Below are 20,521 nucleotides of genomic sequence, written 5' to 3'. Positions count from 1 at the left end.
CCGCTTCCCCACCTGGCTGCTGCCCTCCCGACTTGGGCTCGGGGATCAGCCTGTGGGAAGCTGGATTTGGAAGCTCATTAATTTTTCACGTTGTCCTGTCTCTAGCTTGGTGGGTGACCAGAGGCCCATTTCTCTTAGCAAAGGACCAGGTTCTGTTGTGTCAGCTCAGAGAGAATTACAAGTGAAGTCCCTTTTTGAGGTTGTGCCCTGACCCTGCCCTGCGACACACTCTGAGGAACTGGGAAGCCTAATGAAGGAAGTCCCTTTATTCCCCCACCCCTGCTTCAGGTGGGAGCTCACAGCCTGAGCGGAAGACCTTAAACTTCAAGTTGGAAAATGAGAGATGTGTTTTCTTGTTTGGTTTGGACTTGGTTGTTCCAGCTGCCTCCGTTTCCTTTTTTTTTTTTTTTTTGTCTTTTTGTCTTTTTAGGGCTGCACCTGCGGCACACGGAGGTTCCCTGGCTAGGGGTCCAGTTGGAGCTGTAGCCACTGGCCTACGCCAGAGCCATGGCAACGCGGGATCTGAGCCACATCTGTGACCTACACCACAGCTCACGGCAACGCCGGACCCTTAACTCACGGAGTGAGGCCAGGGATTGAACCCGTAACCTTGTGGTTCCTAGTTGGATTCCTTGAGCCCTGAGCCACGATGGGAACTCCTGGCTCAGTTTCTAAAATCTGGGATATGGGGCAGCAAGCACTGCTCTCCTTCATGAAGCTCCTGTGGTAAAGTGTCAGTGGAAATGACAAGGTTATGAAGGGCCTCCCAGGGGCAGATGGAGGTCTGGGTGCAGGAGGAGGCTGGGGGGAGGGGAGTGAATGTTTGGCAGGTGCATGTGGAATTGCATTCATCTTTATCCTTTGGTGAGAACAGAGCCACCTCCCAACCTGTGAGGTCACAGCATTCTTATTTTGACCCCCTCGACTGTGCGTGTTTTCTGAGAACAATTTTCTAAGGGAGGAAGCTAGCCTCGAGCACAGACTGTACAGTCATGTGGATCAATACTTCAACCCTGCACCTGCCAAGCTGCCATCAGCTTTGTTAAAATGTCTGTGGCTTCTGGATGTCTGATTAGGGCTGTTGATTAACGGCGGAGTTATTCCGTAGTGAATTTTTTCCCTGGTGAGGTGGAATCCCAGGTGCTGGAAGCAGACCAAGGCAAACTATCCGCTGTCTTTGTTTTGCAAATGGGAGGCATGGTAGGTTAGAGGAGGATGGGGGTGCGGGGAGCAGGAGCGGAAGACCCTGTCTCTTCCTGGGTGAGTCAGGAGCACATGGGTCAAACCGTAGCTGGGTCAGTCCATCCTTATGATTCTTCATGGCAGCCCTGACTGCAAGGCTCTAAGCTGGGACTAACCTGGAGGCCTATAGGTGAGATCAAATTCCTGGAACTGTCTCCTTTCCTTTTCTGCTTCCGGGCAGTGTGTCCATCGTCTCAGGTGGGGCCACTCCATTCATTCACGGAAATGTGAATGTCTTCTACATACCAGGCTGTGCACAGGGATAGAGCCAACGACTCAGCCAGGCATTGTCCCTGCCTTTCTGGAGCTTATGATTTATGGTTAGCAGAGGACATGCTTCAGGGGCTGAGGATATCACAAGGTGACTTGGAGTGCAGCCCTTGGCTTCCCCAGGCTCCTGTCTCTCCCACCAATGCTGGTTTCCTCCTTGGAAAGCAATGTCACTGCTCATTCCTTGCATTATTATTATTTTTTTTCTTTTTATGGCTGTACCTGCTGCATGTGGAAGTTCCCAGGCTAGGATTCAAATCAGAGCTGCAGCTGCCAGCCTACGCCACAGCCATAGCAATACCAGATCTGAGCCGTGTCTGCGACCTACACCGCAGATTGCGGCAACACTGAAGCCACTGAACCAGGCCAGGGATTGAACCCACATCCTCATGGTTACTAGTTGGATTCTTAACCTGCTGAGACACAATGGGAACTCTTCCTTGCATTATTTGAATCATTTTCCTCCCAACAGATACCTTTCATTTTCCCAAGCAAAGCTCCCTAGTGTGTCTCTTCAACTTCCAATTTTTTTGTAGCTTGCTAATCCCTGCCAAGGTGCTGGCTGATAATAATTGAAGTTGCAGTCCTTTCCATTTAAGTAATCATATTCTTGTCTAGGAAAAAACCCTTCAGGACCCCAAGATATCAAGTTGCAATCGTGAAATTAAAAGACTGGTATTTTAAAGCATGGTCTGCCAAACTTTCCTTTGTAAAACATGTTCCCTGCTATGACAGGTGAGCAAGTAGAAACAGACTTGCCCAGGTGTGGGCGACATGGTTGCAGGGGAGACATATGACCTTGATCAGATTCCCTTGACCTCATCTGTGGAAGAGCTATAATAATATCTGTCATCTCTGCTTCATGGAAATATCATGAAGATGAAAAGAAATTGATGTAAGCGGATTTGAGGAAGCATAACCGTTTGCTGTTTTAGACAAATGCTGTGTGAGGAATGACTTAGGCTTCTTGGGTGTGTGGTTGTGATATTCTAATAAAATACTCACTGTGTTAACCTTTTCTAAACAGTTTTCCAGGGCACAGACACCCATTGTTTACCAAGTTAATCCATCAAGTGGAGTTCCAGGTAAGAAATGTCCTCTTAAGATAAGAATAAATAGGAGTTCCCACTGTGGCACAGTGGGTTAAGAATTCGATTGCAACATAGGTATGGGTTCGATCCCTGGCCCAGCAGCGCAGTGGGTTAAGGATCTGGTGTTGTGGCAGCTGAGGCTCGAATTCAGTCCCTGCCGCAGGAACTTCCATCTGCTGCAGGTACAGCCATAAAATTAAAAAATTTTAAAAAGTTCAGCGAAGAATACATATGAATCCTTTTGCCAAAGCTTGTGGAAAACTCTTCCACCCAGGTGGATGGTCCATAAGTAGGAAAATTTAACCTCTTCTCTGATGCTATTTGGAAAATAAGTGTAAACTTCTGGTTTATTTTTAATTAGGTTTGGTTTCACCTCTGGGCATTTCACTCTATTACTTCAATGAAAGGCAAAGGAATGCTAACATGGAAAACAAAACAAAACAAAACAGCCCAGCAAGATGAAACCAGGTGCTTCCATAGAATGGAGGAAATAGACATTGTCACTCCTAACTTTATAATCATCCACATACTAGCAAACCTTTATTGACCCTTACTGTGAGCCGGATTCTGTTCTAAGCTTTTGGCTTATTTTTATTAGATCCTTATAGCATCTGATGATATAAGAACAATTCTTTCCATTTTGGAAATGAGGTACCAACATATTGAGCGATTTGTCTAAAGTCATGCCACTAATAAGTGGTACAGCTGAGATCTGAACCCGGACCATCCGAATCCAGAGAGGGCGCGTGTACATTTTGTTCGGACCTTAGCAGTGTTGGGTACCACTTGGAAGGCCAGTAACCCTGGTCCTTATCCTGGGGCTTTGCTTATTAGTTAGAGAGCATGCAGACGGAAGAGGAGAGAGGGAGAACACTGGAGGGGGTGGATGTAAAGGGATGACAACTGACCTGCCCCCCTCAAACTAAGTAACAAATCGAGCTAGGATTATATACAATCCGCTGAGTCTTGACAAATTCCTACATCTTTTTCAAGTTTCATTTTTTCAGGTTTTCCAGATGGCATAGGCATGGGAATACAAGTTGCTACACTTTTACATGTGGTTGCATCTAAATGCATAAGTTGATATCATTGTGGGGTTTTGGGGGAGGGGGAATTTTTATTTTAATTTATTTTTTGGAGTGTAGTTGATTTATAATGTTGTGTTAGTTTCAGGTGTACAGCAAGGTGAATTAGCTACACATACACATATATCCATTCCTTTTCAGATTCTATTCCCATATGGTGGCGGGAGGGATGGACTTGGGTTGGCATTGGCATATGCAGCCTGTGGTATATGGAATGCCTGGCCAATGGGATCTGCTGTATAGCCCAGGGAACTCTATCCAATATTCTGTAATAATCTATATGGGAAAAGAATCTGAAAAAGAATGGGTGTGTGTATATGCATAACTGAACCACTTTGTTTTGAATGGTTCGAGAATGTCAAAATGAATATTCAAGTCACTGAAAAGTGTCCATACTTTTGGTGTGTGTGTATAGACACAGATGATGTATGTGTGTATTTAAATTACACCCTGGAGTTCCCGTGGTGGCTTAGTGGGTTAAGAACCTAACATAGTATTGGTGAGGATGCAGGGTCAATCCCTGGCCTCACTCAATGGGTAAAGGATTCAGTGTTGTTGCAAGTTTCAGTGTAGGTCGCGGATATGGCTAAGATCTGGCGTTGCTGTGGCTGTGGCATAGGCCAGCATCTGCAGCTCCGATTTCACACCTAACCTGGGAACTTCCACATGCCCCAGGTGCAGCCCTTAAAAAAAATACATCCTGAATAGTATGAATTTGGCATTGTCTTATTAGTGCATGTTAGTCACAGATCTGTTTCTTTCCATTTGTCTGAATAATCAAGATGCGGTCATGTTTTATGAGATATGGTCTGTGAAAGGCACATGCTCTCCTTGTGTCCCCGCTGCCCTGTGTTTGAAAGGTCCTTTGGGTGGCAGAAGTCTTGTCAGGGGGAGGGGTGGCATGGGGCATGGGGCCTGAGCTGGCCCCCAGAACTGTCAAGCACATTTCTTCCACCCACTCTGTGTGCCCCACGCTGTCTCCTTCACCTTCTGGGAGAACAATGGGTGGCTGGGGCTGTTTGGAGTGATCCCTCCAGGCAGGATCCACACGGTTGCATCTTTGAAATCACTTTCCAGGCGATGACTCTCATTTCCTTTGGGAAGCCTGCCCAGAGTAGCAGCTAGGGTGATGGAGGAGGTGGTGGGGACAGGAAAGATGTTTTGCGAGCAGGTGAATTCCTGTATGTGGTTAACGGTCCTCCACTGTGACGCAGAATCTCCTGGCACGTGGCCTGGCCGAGCCATTTATCAGCTGCTTTGGGGCTTCTTTTACAAAACAAAAACTCACAGTGATTCTTGGATAGAAACCAGGAATAACCTGTTATTCGTTTTTAAAACTGTCCCCATCAGTGTTAGAAATCATGCCCCACAAAGCCAGGAAATTGACAATTTAGCCCTCGTAAAATGAAGGAGAATTATTTGGATAGCTGGTAATAGTAGCAGAGACCTTCAGACTCTAGGCTTTTTCCAATTCCATGAACTTTGTCTAAGTCGCTAAGGTCTCTTTCTACCCATTCTCCGGTCAAGTTCCTGCCATACTTCCTGGAAGGTTCCCATTGTTTTAGGACTCATCCAAAACAAAGGTTCCCATCCAATGACTGCATATAAAAGTCACTTCATATTAAAAAACATATGCATGAGGAGTTCCCTGGTGGCTCAGTGGGTTAAGGATCTGACATTGTCATTGCTGTGGTGAGGGTTTGATCCCTGGCTTGGGAACTTCTGCTTGCCATGGGCATAGCCAAACAAATGAACAAACAAACAGAAAACCCAGCCAAAAACATATGCAAAGGATGTAGGGAAGAATTACTTCTCGATCATATTCTTTTGTGACCTTAAGTGTAACAATGAAGAGACTTAAAGTCCCCTGAATTCAGTGACCTCAGGAGCCCCGAGGTGCCCTTTTCTGTTCCACTTTAGAGGTTTTGCCTCATTAACCAACATCTCTCTCATCTCTCGTCTTTGTTTGTGATGCTGGAAGATTACAACCTCAGTGGTTGAATTCTGTGATTATTTGGAAAGTGCGCACTTCCAGGTGGTAGGGTTGTATGATCAACTAACTTCACTGCAGCCCCTGGCTATTGTGAGTTTGCTTTAAAGCCTCATTTCATGCATTTCCACGGAACCGAATTTAGGTGTTTTTCACCTCCGGAGGAAGTCGGCTCCTGTAGCATTGGGATGGGCCCTAAGCTCTGAGAAGGAGCTACTCTAGATTTCTTTCCTGGGTCCTCTGAGCCGAGAAGGTGGGGTTAATACTGAGCGTGCCTCTTGATGAGAGAGAACTGCTCATCCTTTCTGCTCATGATGGCTGCTCATCCTGATGAACTCAGAGGAGGTGAGTATCAAGGAAAAGCTTGCTGCCTAATGGGAATCCCTGAAAGTTGCGTGGAGGAGACCTGGCAGAAGAAGTCATCCATGTCTCCGTGGACAAGGTAGACACCAACTATCCGTGGACCCCCATTTTGCCCTATCTTTGAAGATGAGCTTTTTCGTTGCATGAATGACACATGCAGTGGCCCATCCTTTAAACCATAATTATGCTGCTCTCTTGTGCCCTTTCTTTCTTGCTTTCTTGCTTTTTTGTCCTTACCTGCGGCATGTGGAGGTTCCCAGGGCAAGGACTGAACCCACGCCACAGCAGTGACTTGGGCTTTCACAGTGACAATGCCAGATCCTTAACCTGCTGAGCCACCAGGGAACTCCAAGTGCCCTTCTTTCTAACTCATTGCCGTCTGGTTCATCCATGACATTTATTTCATACTCTAAGATATGGGGACAAGTTTAGTATCCCTGAATATCCATCCAGATCATGTGATATAAGCCTCTTCTAATCACATGGGGCCAGAGGAAAGTCTCAGGAAGCGTGGAACACCCCCAAGGCATATGATTCTTAAACCCTCTGTAAGGGGGTGGTTTATACACTGCCAAGAGAGTGGAATAGGCAGTGTTTTTAAACTAGTCCCATCTTCCCTCCCTTCCTGGGACTGTGATAGACCTGTTATTCCTTCTATGTTCCATATGGACTTGCAGAATTCTACAACTGCAATGATAAATTATTTAGCCTCTTTGACATGAATATTGATTTCTCAGTTTTTTTTTTTTTTTTTTTTTTTTTCTTCAGGACTATACCTGTATGGAAGTTCCTGGGCCAGGGATCAAATCAGAGCTGCAGCTGCCAGCCTACACCACAGCCACAGCAGGACCGGATCCGAGCCACATCTGTGACCTATGCCATAGCCTGCGGGATGCCAAATCCTTAACCCACTGAGCGAGGCCAGTGATCGAACCCACATCCTCATGGATACTAGTCGGGTTCTTAACCCACTGAGCCACAGGGGGAACTCCCAATTACTGGATCATTCCCATTGATCTTTTCCTGCTGTACAGTTTAGAAAAGTGTGTTCATATTTCTGAGTCATGACCAGCTTGGCCATTTTGAATAGATATAACCAAAAAAGAAATATAATTTATGTTATAGATTTAGAGTTTGAGTAGATTAATTAATTTTTTTTTTAAACAGGAAATCTGATAGATGTGTATGGCTGGATTGTCACTGGAAGTTTGGAAACCTTTGATTTTGACACTGAGTACATTGATAGGTAAGCGTGTGCTTGTTTCTGCGTTCAGCTAGTTACAGATATGCTGGATTGCTTCCTGAGACCAGCTTCCCCGAGAGCAATAAATTGTAAGTAGTTGGCACAGAATTGCTATTTTCCTCTTTGCAGTTTATGGTCCCTGGTGAGCTGGGCTTCAGCAAACTTTGTTAATATAATTGCAACTGGTCGATTAAGTTGGTCCATTTATTTACTGACAACCAGTCACTCTGGGCTTAGTGTGAGTTGTACTGTAATTGCGTCTGAGGATTTCCTTGATTCTTCTCCTTCTCCTTCCAGTTTCTCAGGCTAAAAAAAAAAAATCTTTATACCCATGTGTGAGCTCAAAAGACCATTATGACTTCCTTGTTGTCCATTTGTGCATTTATAAATCCTGTTCATGTGATCAGAGGAAAATGTGGAGAAGATACCGAAAGCCATTGAGTTTTGAATGTGTTCTGGGAAAGATCGCGGTGCCAACCTGACTTTTTTCACTGGGGGCTTTTAATGTGGGAGGTGGTTCTTGTGAATCATCTGTACTAGGGAAAGAGGGAAACAGGATGGAAAATGTTGATGTTAAGCTGTTTCTGGAAAGTTCTAAGCCACTGTGGTTATTCAACAAATGAAGCAATCATAGTGAGGATTTATAAGGTACAAGGACCACAATCTCACTATATGCTCTGTTACAGGATGACACATATTGCGTCTGATTTTTCCTCCAGTGCTTGAGAATAGGGGGAGCCTCATGCTCTCCTCCATCCCTTTGATGCCATCCTAGTTGAAAGGAACATGATTTGACTACTTTCAGGATCTATATTTCGGGCATTAAATAATGGTCAACTCATCTTGAATGGCAATTACTCTTCCTGTGGAGACTAGAAGCCCCAAGCACACCCTTGACAATATGCCACATTCACTACCTGGTCCCATCGCAGCCTTGGTCTGGGATTCAGCCTTTGCAGGGGGGAACAAAGGTAGAAACTCCTCGGTGGCTCTGCATTCACCCAGTAGAGCCAAGGTGGAGATGATTTTTCGGGAAAAGGGATGCGCTCCCACTGCCATGTGAAAGCGTGGGCCATGGAACAGTGTTGTGCACCTTGCCCTTGGGCTGAGGCTCTGATTTAGTAGCCCCCTGGGGGACAGTCCCCAGCCACTGCACTAATGCCCCTAAGTCCAGAGACGAAGTTTCATCACAGGGTTTCCTTTGGGTTTTGCCAGGAACCGTTGGTGGGAGCAAGTGTTCACTCTTGTCTTGTGCCTGTTGTTTACATTTTGTATCCAGCCCGCTGCTCTTGGAAGCTCATGGAGATGAATGGGTGACACCTTGCTCCCTTGTAAATAGGCAGACAGGATGCCGGTGAGTGTCTTTCTTGACAACATATATGCTTTATATGGGTACCACACACACACACACACACACACACACACACACACACACCTATTTTTAATATAAATCACCCATAACTGTTGATTGCCCTATATTTATTTATTTATTTATTTTGTCTTTTCAAGGGCCACACCCATGGCATATGGAGATTTCCAGGCTAGGGGTCTAATTGGAGCTGTAGCTGCCAGCCAACCACTGTCCTGCAATGACTAGCCAAAGAAAAAACAACCAAAGTTTCAATATTCAACTAATTATTTATTACAAGGAAAACTTAAAAATGAGCCTATATAGGCTTACAGTTCAGATAACCAATATTTTGTCGGATTTTCACTTTACTCTGAACTGAGAAGATTAACCTTCTATACTCTAAGCCTTAGTCTTTAAAGGACTAGCAGTTAGTAGAGCTGAATTCTACAGTGTAGCCTCTTCCTGATGTCCTACGTTTGTTTGTTCAGTGTTGTCCTGTTTCCCATTCACATTTGCTAATAGATTTTTTTCGGGGAGATTAAGATCTTGCTGTTCTTGTCATAAAACAGATTTTGTATATATAGTATCATATATAGAACAGAAGAACAAAAACCAAGCAAGAGGTATCTCTCTCCCAGACTTCAGGCAATATTATAAAGCCACAGTCATCAAGAGAGTGTGGTACTGGTATCAAAACAGACAGACAGACCAATGGAACTGAATAGAGAACCCAGAAATAAACCCAGACACCTTTGGTCAATTAACCTTTGACAAAGGAGGCAAGAACATAAAAAAGATAATCTTTTCAGCAAGTATTGCTGGGAAACCTGGACAGCTGCATGCAAATCAATGAAACTAGAACACCCCCTCACACCACGCACCAAAATAAACTCAAAATGGCTTCAAGACTTAAAGATAAGACAAGATACCATCAAACTCCTGGAAGAGAACACAGGCAAAACATTCTCTGACATCAACCTTACAAATGTTTTCTCAGGTCAGTCTCCCAAAGCAACAGAAGTAAAAGCAAAAATAAACCAATGGGACCTAATCAAACTGACAAGCTTTTGCACAGCAAAGGAAACCCAAAAGAAAACAAAAAGACAACTTACAGAATGGGAGAAAATAGTTTCAAATGATGCAACTGACAAGGGCCTAATCTCTAAAATATACAAATAGCTTATACAACTCAAGAGCAAAAAAGCCAACAACCCTATTGAAAGATGGGCAAAGGACCTGAATAGACATTTTTCCAAGGAAGATATACAGATGGCCAACAAGCACTTGAAACAATGCTTAACTTCCCTGATTATTAGAGAATTGCAAATCAAAACTACCATGAGATACCACCTCACACCAGTCACAGTGGCCATCATTAATACGTCTACAAATAACAAATGCTGGAGGGGGTGTGGAGAAAAGGGAACCCTCCTGCACTGTTGGTGGGAATGTAAGCAGGTACAACCACTATGGAGAACAATATGGAGGTACCTTAGAAAACTATACATAGAACTACCATATGACCCAGCAATCCCACTCTTGGGCACATATCTAGACAAAACTCTACTTAAAAAACACACATGCACCTGCATGTTCATTGCAGAACTATTCACAATAGCCAAGACATGGAAACAACCTAAATGTCCACCCAGAGATGATTGGATTAGGAAGATGTGGTATATGTACCCAATGGAATACTACTTGGCCATAAAAAAGAACAAAATAATGCCATTTGCAGCAACATGGATGGAGGTAGAGACTCTCATCCTGAGTGAAGTAAGTCAGAAAGAGACAGACAAATACCATAAGATATCACTTATATCTGGAATCTAATATATGGCACAAATGAATCTTTCCACAGAAAAGAAAATTATGAACTTGGAGAATAGACTTGGTGGTTCCCAAGGGGGAAGGGAAGGGAGTGAGAGGGACTGGGAGCTTGGGGTAAATAGATGCAGAATGTTGTCTTCAGGATGGATTAGCAATGGGATACTGCTGTGTAGCACTGGGAACTCTAATCAATTATGATGGAACACGTAATATGAGAAAAAAGAATGTATACATGTATGTGTAACTGAATCACCATGCTGTACAGTAGAAAAAAAAATAAATGATAAAAAAACCCCAAATTTTGGAAGGAAAGGACCCAATAGAGGTTAGGAATAAGTTAAAGCTTGTCTCTCACACTGTGTGTTTGGTAGCATATGGATTGATGGTAACTCTAGTTAGTGTTTTGTTTTATTTATTTATTTATTTATTTAATTAATTAATTAATCTATCTGTCTTTTTGTCTTTTCTAGGGCCACACCCACGGCATATGGAGGTTCCCAGGCTAGGGGTCAAATCGGAGCTGTAGCTGCCGGCCTACACCACAGCCACAGCAATGCAGGATCCAAGCTGTGTTTGCGACCTACACCATGGCTCACAGCAATGCCGGATCCTTCCTTAACCCTCTGAGCGAGGCCAGGGATCAAACCTCATGGTTCCTAGTCAGATTCATTAACCACTGAGTCACGACAGGAACTCATTATTTTCTTTTTATATTTTATTTTATTTTTTACTTTCCCAGAGAAAGAGCTAGAGCTTCTGAACTGAATTGTCTGGTAATTCTTACCTCAGTTTTCTGGTGCTTTTCCAGCTATCCTATTCAGGAAGACCATGGTCTTGGGACTCTGCAGTGCCGTGTGGAAGGCAGTTACATTGGTCTGTATGAGAAATGACACAACTTTAAAGTTTTCTCTATCTTTTTCTCTGTATTTCAGAATTTTTTTTTTTTTTTAAGAATTGGTTCTCATGAGGATGGTAATAATAACTACAATTTATTGAGAACTCCCTGAAAAATACTACAGGAAGCAGCTTAAATCAAATTTAATTTAGGAGTTCCCGTTGTGGCTCAGTGGTTAATGAACCTGACTAGTATCCATCTAGATGCAGGTTCGATCCCTGGCCTTGCTCAGTGGGTTAAGGATCCAGCATTGCTGTGATCTGTGGTGTAGGTTGCAGACTCTGCTTGGATCCCGTGTTGCTGTGGCTGTGGTGTAGACTGGCAGCTGCAGCTGCAATTTGACCCCTAGCCTGTGAATTTCCATGTACCGTGAGTGCAGCCCTAAAAAGACCAAAAAAAAAAAAAAAAAAAAAAAAAAGAATTTAATCCTCACTGATACACCTATGAGGCTGGGGGATAATTTTTGCTTTACAGGTGAAAAAGTTGAAGCTAATAACCAGTGGAGCAGGATTTGTCTAACGCCAAGCCAGCTTTTGCCTGCTCTGTGCTCCTACGTTTATCCCTTTATTGATGGAAGTCAGCTTCACTGATGGTTGGAGTTTGGGGTGTGTTTATTTCAGGCGCTGTTAGAGAAATCACGGTGTGGGTGGTAGCTTGGTGATGGCTGGAGTGCTCGGGTTTATGGTAGCCATGACCTGACCCTGGCAGCTCATGTAGGTTCCTATGTTAATGTCTGTTTCTTTTTGTTACAGGCTCCCAGAATGTTAGTTTCTCAGTAGTTAACAAAGGCAAGTAAGTAACTAGGGGTGAACAAGTTTATCTTCATTGTATATTATCTCAAATCTTTTCTTTAATATCTTCAAATGGAAAATTTCAAATGTACACAAGCAGAATAGCTTCATGAATCCCCACATGCCTGCTTGATTTTTTTTTTTTTCAATTTGGGTGTATATAATTGTGTCACCTGCACTTGTCTTTTTCCATTTATTTTTTAAAATTTAGTTTTATTGATGTAAGGTTGATTTACAATGTTGTGTTCATTTCTGCTATACAGCAAAATGATTTAATCATACATATACACAAATATATTCCCATATAGATTATCATAGAACACTGAGTAGGTTTCTCTGTGCTATACAGCAGGTCCCTGTTGATTACCCACTTCATATACACAAGTGTGCATTTGCCAATTCCCCAGCCCCCAATCCATCCTCCCTTCCCCTTTGATAACCATAAGTTTATTTTCAAAGTCTCTGTGTCTGTTTCTCTTTTATAAATAAGTTCATTTGTATCATTAAAAAATTCTCTATATAAGTGATCTCATATGATATTTGTCTTCCTCTGTCTGACTTACTTCGCTTAGAATGATAATCTTTAGATCTATCCTTGTTGTTGTGAATGGCATTATTTCATTTTTTTAAAATGCATGCACTCATCTTGAAGCAATGTAAATGTTTCAATATGACAATGGTGCAGAATTTTGGAAATTACCTCTTAAGTAATCTCATAATACTGGAAATTTTTTTTATCCTTTTTAGGACTGCACTTGTGGTATATGGAAGTTCCCAGGCTATGGGTTGAATTGAAGTCACAGCTGCCATCCTACACTACAGCCACGGCAACCTAGGTTCTGGTCCTCATCTGCGACCTACACTGAAGCTCACGGCAACACTAGATCCTTAACCCACTGAATGAGGCCAGGGATTGAACCTGAGTCCTCATGGATACTAGTCGCATTCATTACCAGTGAGTCACAATGGGAACTCCAATACTGGAAATTTAAATCAGTACATAGGATGGACTTGGGATTTGGGGTTGGCATGTGCACACTGAGGTATATGGAAATGACTGGCCAATGGGGACCTGCTGTACAACACAGGAAGCTCCACCCAATATTCTGTGATAATGTGTGTGGGAAAAGGATCTGAAAGACAGGGAATGTGTGTATGTGTAACTGAATCACTTTGTTGTACAGCAGAAATTATCACAACATTGTAAATCAACTATACTCCACTAAAACTTAAAAAAAGTACATAGTTCCATAAAAAGCATTGTACCATTCTAAGAAATGCCTTCTTCAAGATGGAAAGGGGGAGTTCCCATCGTGGGGCAGCAGAAACAAATCTGACTAGGAACTATGAGGTTGTGGGTTCGATCCCTGGCCTCACTCAGTGTGTTAAGGATCCGGTATTGCCGTGAGCTATGGTGTGGGTCACAGATGCGGCTCGGATCTGGCGTTGCTGTGGCTGTGGTTGTGGTGTAGGCCGGTGGCTGTAGCTTTGATTAGACCCTTAGCCTGTGAACCTCCATATGCCTCGGATGCGGCCCTAAAAAGACAAAAAAAGACAAAAAAAAAAAAAAAAAAAAAGAGAAAAAGATGGAAAGGGTCCAAATTTCGGAGAGCTTTGGAGAGATAAATTCGAATGCTAGATGTCTGCACACCTTTCCCCGTGTTGTGATTTTTTGCACTTTGTCAGGTGTTTTCCTGAAAAGGGGTGTTGTATAGCAGACACTGATTTCATTGTGATGATAGTGACATGTGAGCTACAGCTGCACGGAGCAAAGCATGGGGATTTTCTCTTTGTCTCTCTCTGTCTCTTTCTCTTTAGGAAGGGATAAAACTAATATCTATTGAGCATCTACCAAAGGTCAGCTCCTTACCAGACCCTTTCACATTCATCATTCCATTTAATGCTTGTCACACTCTATAAAATAGGTATTATTATTCCCATACTATAAATTTTCTAGATCAGAAAAAAAAATTTGCCCCTTTCATATCATTTTCTAGTCATCAAAGGGAGCTAGGATCTAAACAGTTTTTTTTTTTAAATGTTGTTTGTAGCTGACATATGGCCTCTGTGCACCTGTACCAATTAAGTCTCAGAGACAGATTGTGGGTAAAGCAGAAAGAATAGCTTTATTGCTTTGCCAAGCAAAGGAAGCCACAGCAGGTTAATGCCCTCGAAACTGTGTCCTCCCTTAAGAGGAGATAGCAAGGATTTTTATAGGTTTAGCTTGAAAAAACAGGGCTGCTAATAAGGATTAGGGTGCCTGCATTCTTCTCCTTCCATAGATCATCTCAAAGTCATCAAGGCCGGAGTCAGATGGTCTGGTGATAGTTTCTGGTGGTCTTAGGGGTTATCATACCTTGACCTTCTCTCTGACTTTGTGAGCAGTGAAGATGGCTCACAAAAGGAAGGGGGTGCTAGGGTCTGTTTCAAAGGAAAAGAAAACACCAGCTGCAATACAATGAACTAGAAAGTAACCACTGGCAATAAGTTGTGGGCCAAGGGGGGGGACATAATATTATGGGGACGGTTTTAATTACTTTTTAGCTGTAACAATATTTCTTAATCATTAACTCTTGAGTCAGCCTTTTGAGACTGAAGGGAGGCCTGAAGGGCTAAAGGAAAAAGCCTTTTACTTCGAAACACAATTAACTCAGGGGCTTATATACAGTTTCATGTTGAATTTTAATTAATTAATTATTTATTTACTCTTTTGCTTTTTAGGCCTGCACCCACAGCATATGGAAGTTCCTGGGCTAGGGGTCAAATTGGAGCTACAGCTGCCAGCCTACATCACAGCCACATCAACGTTGGATCTGAGCTGCATCTGTGGCCTACACTGCAGCTTGTGACAACACCAGATCCTTAATCCACTGAGCAAGGCCAGGGATTGAACCCGTGTCCTTGTAGATACTAGTTGGATTTATTTCCACTGAGCCACAAGGGGAACTCCCTGAATTTATTTTTGAAACATTTTATTGGAGTAGAGCTGACTTACAGTGTTGTGTTAGTTTCAGGTGTACAGCGAAGTGAATCAGTTATCCATACACACTCGTCCATTCTTTTTCAGGTTCTTTTCCCACATAGCTTATTATAGAATACTGAGTTGATTTCCCATAAACAGTTTCAAAATCCTGAAAAGTTAGTGAACTTCCTTTCAAGCAGTCAATTTAAAAAATGCCATTCCAGAAGCAGTTTTCATCCAAACCCAATTTTGTCTTTTTGAAGGTCCATGGTACACAAGAACGCATGGCTGGTCAGTGCTAAGCAGGACCTTTTCCTGTACCAGACGTACTCAGGTACCATTTCCCCTCACTGGGTGCTTCTCACTCCTCCTGTCACACCGCACTGGATGTTAGGCCCTCCTTCCCTTCCTTCTGGCCCTGTCTCTATGACCCTTGACTCCTGAAGCAGCCCCTGACATCATGGTTTTGTATGAGAATATGAATGTCAACTTCAGTTGCTAGGTTAAAAGAGGCTGGATCAGAGGCATCTATGTAGAATCTAGGGATATAGACCGAATAAAAAAAAGGGGAGTCATCCTTGTTTTCTTTTTATTTATTTATTTATTTTTTGTCTTTTAGCCTTTTCTAGGGCCGCTCCCGCAGCGTATGGAGGTTCCCAGGCTAGGGGTCCAATCAGAGCTGTAGCCACTGGCCTATGCCAGAGCCACAGCAACGCGGGATCTGAGCCGCGTCTGCAACCTATACCACAGCTCACGGCAATGCCGTGTCCCCAACCCACTGAGCAAGGGCAGGGATTGAACCCACAACCTCATGGTTCCTAGTCGGATTTGCCAACCACTACGCCATGACGGGAACTCCTCTTCTTAAATAACAGAAAAGAGGTGGCACTGAAAAATCTAAAAGCACATCTTTGCAGTTAAACACCTCATCTCTGAGCCTTCATTCAACAGTGAATGACTTTCTGACACTGTTTGTGGGTTGCTATCCAATGGGTAAATCTTCATATCAATAAAACTCAAGCGAACTAGTGGAAACTTGCAAGAAATTGTGAACTCAGTCCAGTAATAGCTGCTTATTAAGGGTGAGTGCTAGATTCTAGGGTTTCATAACAATTCCCAAACCATGGAAAAAATATCTGCCAGGTAAGTTCAGATTCTAGAGGCAGCAGAATCTACCTTTGCCAAAAGCGCAAGGTGAATTTCACAAGGTGAATATTGGTGGGGCCAATGCCTTTTGCTCTCTAGTTATCCTTACCCCTGTGAGAGCTGGATTTCCACTCTGGCCTTGGTTTTGAATGGTAACCATTCATCGTTAGTCTCTTTATCTCTTCAGTTTTTCAGAAACTATGACCACTCTTCCCCTCAAGGGAGTGAAACTTAGAACTCTCAGAGTTTGATCATAGGAAAGGAGAGGATCAGAAAAAGTGAAATTCTTGGGGATTTGTGGCCTATGATGGGATAACATTCTTCTGCTTAGAATGAATTGCACACTCACATGGGTAAATTGAGGCCTTGCCTGATGCATCTGGAGTTGATTCCTCCATAAAGTATAACCTGCTATTCTGGGATGTGTAAATAGAATCCTTGAGGTCAGGAGCCAGATTTCCTATGAAAGCATCATGGTATGCAGGAATTTTTGCCAACAGCCCAAGAGATTGCATTTCTCTTTCTATCAAATATTGATCCTGTATGCTATATATTATTTTACATGTTGTTCAATGTGAATGTTTTTCCTTCTTTCTTTTTCATTTTCTTTTTATGGCCATACCTGTGGCATATGGAAGTTCCCAGGCTAGGGGTTGAATAGGAGCTGCAGCTGCCGGCCTATGCCATAGCCACAGCAACACCAGATCTGAGCTGCATCTGTGACCTATACTGCAGCTCGTGGCAACACTGGATCCTTAACCCACTGAGCAAAGCCAGGGATCAAACCCGCATCCTCATGGGTACTAGTCAGGTTCTTAACCTGCTGAGCCACAATAGGAACGCCAATCCTTTTCTTATTATATGCAATTTCAGATGACTGTTACTAGAAAAAAATTATAACTGTTGCTGTTCTTAGAAAGTTAAAGTCAGAAATAAATTTCTGATAGCATCTATGATCATATTATTATCTGGGTCACATCCTGGTATATATTTGGAAGCTTACCTTCTTTTCTCCTCTTGCAGAAATACTATCTGTGTTTCCAGAAACTGGGAGCCTTGGGGGAAGAACAGACATCACAATTATAGGAGACTTCTTTGATAACCCTGCCCAGGTTACCATTGCAGGTAACTAATTTGAAATGCCTAAACATAGTTCATAGATTTCAATATGCTGTAGAAGATTATGTATGGCTTATGGCCTGGGAGAGGGTGGGGTGGGGGAAGCAGTCTGCCTGTTCAGACTCATCGGGCAGGCCTGCTTTGAGGTCTCTGACTTGTGTTTGGTTGCGACCAGGGGTGGAGGAGGGAATTTGCGTCCTGCGGCTCTGCGAACAGGTAACAGACACAGTGTCCTGCAGACCCATTCACAACGCATGGGCAGTGCCTCAGGTGTCCCCTCCAGGAGGCAAGAGAAGCAGCACAGGTGTCTCCTCACAAAGGTTTACTCCATCTAAAAGGCAACCCCTCTCCCTCTCCTTTTTGTATGAACAAGCGGAAGTGGGCGGGCACTAGCTACGCAGATTCTTCTGGAATGCCCGCTTGGCCAACCCTTTTGAGGAACTGGTCTAGAACCTTTGTTCTGCCGTGTGGGCTGCTCCCCTGGTTGGCGACACCTAGGATCCAGGGAAATGTCCCCACACTCTGCTGTCACCCCCGCTACCTCCCCAGCTCAGTCGCGGTTCGGTTCATCTTCAGCACCGCGTTCCTTGCTCCCCTTCTGACTGCTCTCAGCTCTGCTCTCCCTTCCTCGCATCCTTCAGTTCAAGTGACAGCTTTCTCTGTGCTATCCACCTCTTCCCTTTGCCGTGGAATAGGATCCTGTCTAACTGCAGCGGGATCCTCTGGTCCAGCCACATCTATCTCTCCATCGATATGGATGTGGATGTCTGGATCTCATTGAAACCTTCCCCTCAGGCATTCCTTGTGATATTAGGCACGTGTCTCCCAGGAAGATTGAGTGCACCACCAGGGCTCCAGGAAGAGGTACAAGGCTTTCTGCTCCTCAGGCAGGTAAGAAAATCTCCACTGTCGATCTGTGATGTCCAGTGACGTTTTTAACCATGAGAGGCTGGGAAGCAGAAGTGAAAATGTTTAAATTCAGTTGCAGCTGTTTGACTGGCTGCTTAGCGAGCCCTGGGTCTTGGGTCAGGGCTTTCATTTCAGAGAGCCTCTTAGTTTTACTCATATGGTTGATGACACCCTGGACTCCCAGCCCCAGATGGCAGCATGGCCCATGGGGTTCAGTGGAAACCATGATCCAGGAAGTGTAACTGCCATCAAGATGTTGCTATAGTGGAGTTCCCATTGTGGCTCAGTGGAAACAAATCTGACTAGTATCCATGAGGACACAGGTTTGATCCTTGTCTTCGCTCAGTGGGTTACGCATCCGGCATTGCTGTGAGTTGTAGTGTAGGTTGCAGGGGCAGCTTGGATCCTGTGTTGCTGTGGCTGTGGTGTAGGCCAGCAGCTACAGCTCTGATTTGACATCTAGCCTGGGAACTTCCATTTGCCACAGGTGTGACCCTAAAAAGACCAAAAAAAAAAAAATGTTGCTACAGCAACTGGCAGAAACCCAGAGTCGCCCCCTCCATCCTCTGGGTCAGTGGCACCCTCACCCACTGTCTAAGAAGGCAGAGCATCGAACTGTGTCTTCTATGCTCACATGACAGCTCTAGATGAGGCAGAGAGTGGGGTACAGTGGGGTGCATTTAAATGTCTTTTTCCCTGTGGGTAGCTGTCTGCTACTCTGAAAAGTAGAGAAGTATTGTGATGGGGCCACCAGGTTATGCCTAAAGTGGGCAGAAACAGAGGGGGCAAGGTGGCAAGTCCCATCTGTCCTTCTGTGTTTAAAGCTTCTTCTACCCTTTGGGAGTTCCCGTTGTGACTCAGCAGAAATGAATCCCCGCTTAGTGGGTTAAGGATCCAGCATTGCCATGAGCTGTGGTGTAGGTTGCAGACGAGGCTCTGATCCTGAGTTGCTATGGCTGTGGTGTAGGCTGGCAGCTGTAGCTCTGATTCGACCTCTAGCCTGGGAACTTCCATATGCCATGGGTGTGGCCCTAAAAAAAAAGCTTCTACACTGCGGCTGCAGATTAGTGTCATGGGGACACTTTTCCAGGAAGCATTAGAACAGGAGTTCAGGCAGAGTTTGGGATGGAGGGCAGTTGGTGTGTTGGGCAGCCCCGAACCACAGGCTGCTTGTCCAGAGTCCTACCTGCCCACCAGGCCTGACTTCATGGTGAAACCACAGGTGGGGAGCTCATCTCCTGAAGCTCAGCGGGGAGAAGCTTTTCTTTTCTTTTATTTCTTTTTTTTTTTTTTTTTTTTTTTTTTTTTTTTTTGTCTTTTTGCCATTTATTGGGCCACTCCCACGGCCTATGGATGTTCCCAGGCTAGGGGTCCAATTGGAGCTGTAGTTGCTGGCCTTCACTAGAGCCACAGCAATGCGGGGATCCGAGCCGAGTCTGCAACCTACACCACAGCTCACGGCAACACCGGATCCTCAACCCACTGAGCAAGGCCAGGGATCGAACCCACAACCTCATGGTTCCTAGTCAGATTCATTAACCACTGAGCCACAATGGGAACCCTGAGAAGCTTTTCTAAAGAAAGGCCATTTGGGAAAACACATGCAAAGCTTCGACTGAGCATTCTCCCAGTCCCTGATCTGCAGTTTTGACTCAGGGAAAGCTCCCACCCAAGAAAACAAAACTACAGGAGCAAGTGATGGAGAGGATGCATTTCCTGAGTCAGGAGATAGGGAGCCTGTTCCCTCTCATAGTGGTTCCTGCTCTAGCCACTTGGGTAGTGGTAAGAGAATTTCCTGAATGTGGCTATTCTGGTCAGTTAATAATGTCCTTGATGAAGTGCTTTTGAAATTTCTTCTATGGAAGGAGGACAAATGATCGTATACTTCAGTGGTTCTCAAGTGATCCAGCAAGGGGCACCTGGCAATGCTTGGTCCTTATAGCTGATGGTGGTGGTGGTGGTCATGGTACTTCTGCTGCTTCTACTGACCTCTAGTGGGTAGAGGCTGGAAATGTGGCTGAACACCCGTCAGGACACAGGGTAGCCCTCACAATAGCCCCGAAAGTCAATACAGCTGAGGTCGAGAAACTTCAAATTTTTTTTCTGCTTATTCTTTATCTGTTTTCCATTTTTAGGATTTAACAAGGAATGACAATAGTAATTTAAAATGAGAATAGCTACCCTAGCTATCCATTATTGAGTACACACTGTCTTTCATGTTCTTTGTGTATATA

At 44.1% G+C, this 20,521-nt stretch overlaps 1 protein-coding gene across 10 annotated transcripts in view; it reads left to right on the top strand.

Annotated features, from left to right (window-relative positions):
* The window catches only part of PKHD1 (PKHD1, fibrocystin/polyductin), a 477,788-nt gene that overhangs the window by 14,041 nt on the left and 443,226 nt on the right, over positions 1–20,521 (top strand). For 9 of the 10 annotated variants that reach the window (XR_002345756.1, XM_021098821.1, XM_021098820.1 and 6 more), the window contains exons 6-13: positions 2,540–2,597; positions 7,209–7,287; positions 8,564–8,638; positions 11,274–11,338; positions 12,113–12,152; positions 15,377–15,447; positions 17,283–17,384; positions 18,174–18,269. Coding sequence is in view for 9 of the 10 variants with exons in the window: in XM_021098821.1 (XP_020954480.1) it covers positions 2,540–2,597; positions 7,209–7,287; positions 8,564–8,638; positions 11,274–11,338; positions 12,113–12,152; positions 15,377–15,447; positions 17,283–17,384; positions 18,174–18,269 (586 nt within the window). In the remaining variant the exon portion in view is untranslated. Of the gene's footprint in view, positions 1–2,539; positions 2,598–7,208; positions 7,288–8,563; positions 8,639–11,273; positions 11,339–11,754; positions 11,966–12,112; positions 12,153–15,376; positions 15,448–17,282; positions 17,385–18,173; positions 18,270–20,521 lie in introns of those variants that run through there. The other variant, XM_021098824.1, reaches the window with a different exon arrangement.

The sequence above is a fragment of the Sus scrofa genome, chromosome 7 (assembly GCF_000003025.6).
Source record: "Sus scrofa isolate TJ Tabasco breed Duroc chromosome 7, Sscrofa11.1, whole genome shotgun sequence".
Lineage (NCBI taxonomy): Eukaryota > Metazoa > Chordata > Mammalia > Artiodactyla > Suidae > Sus > Sus scrofa.
The sequence above is the reverse complement of the archived record's forward strand: the minus strand, read 5'-3'. Positions and strand labels throughout refer to the sequence as shown.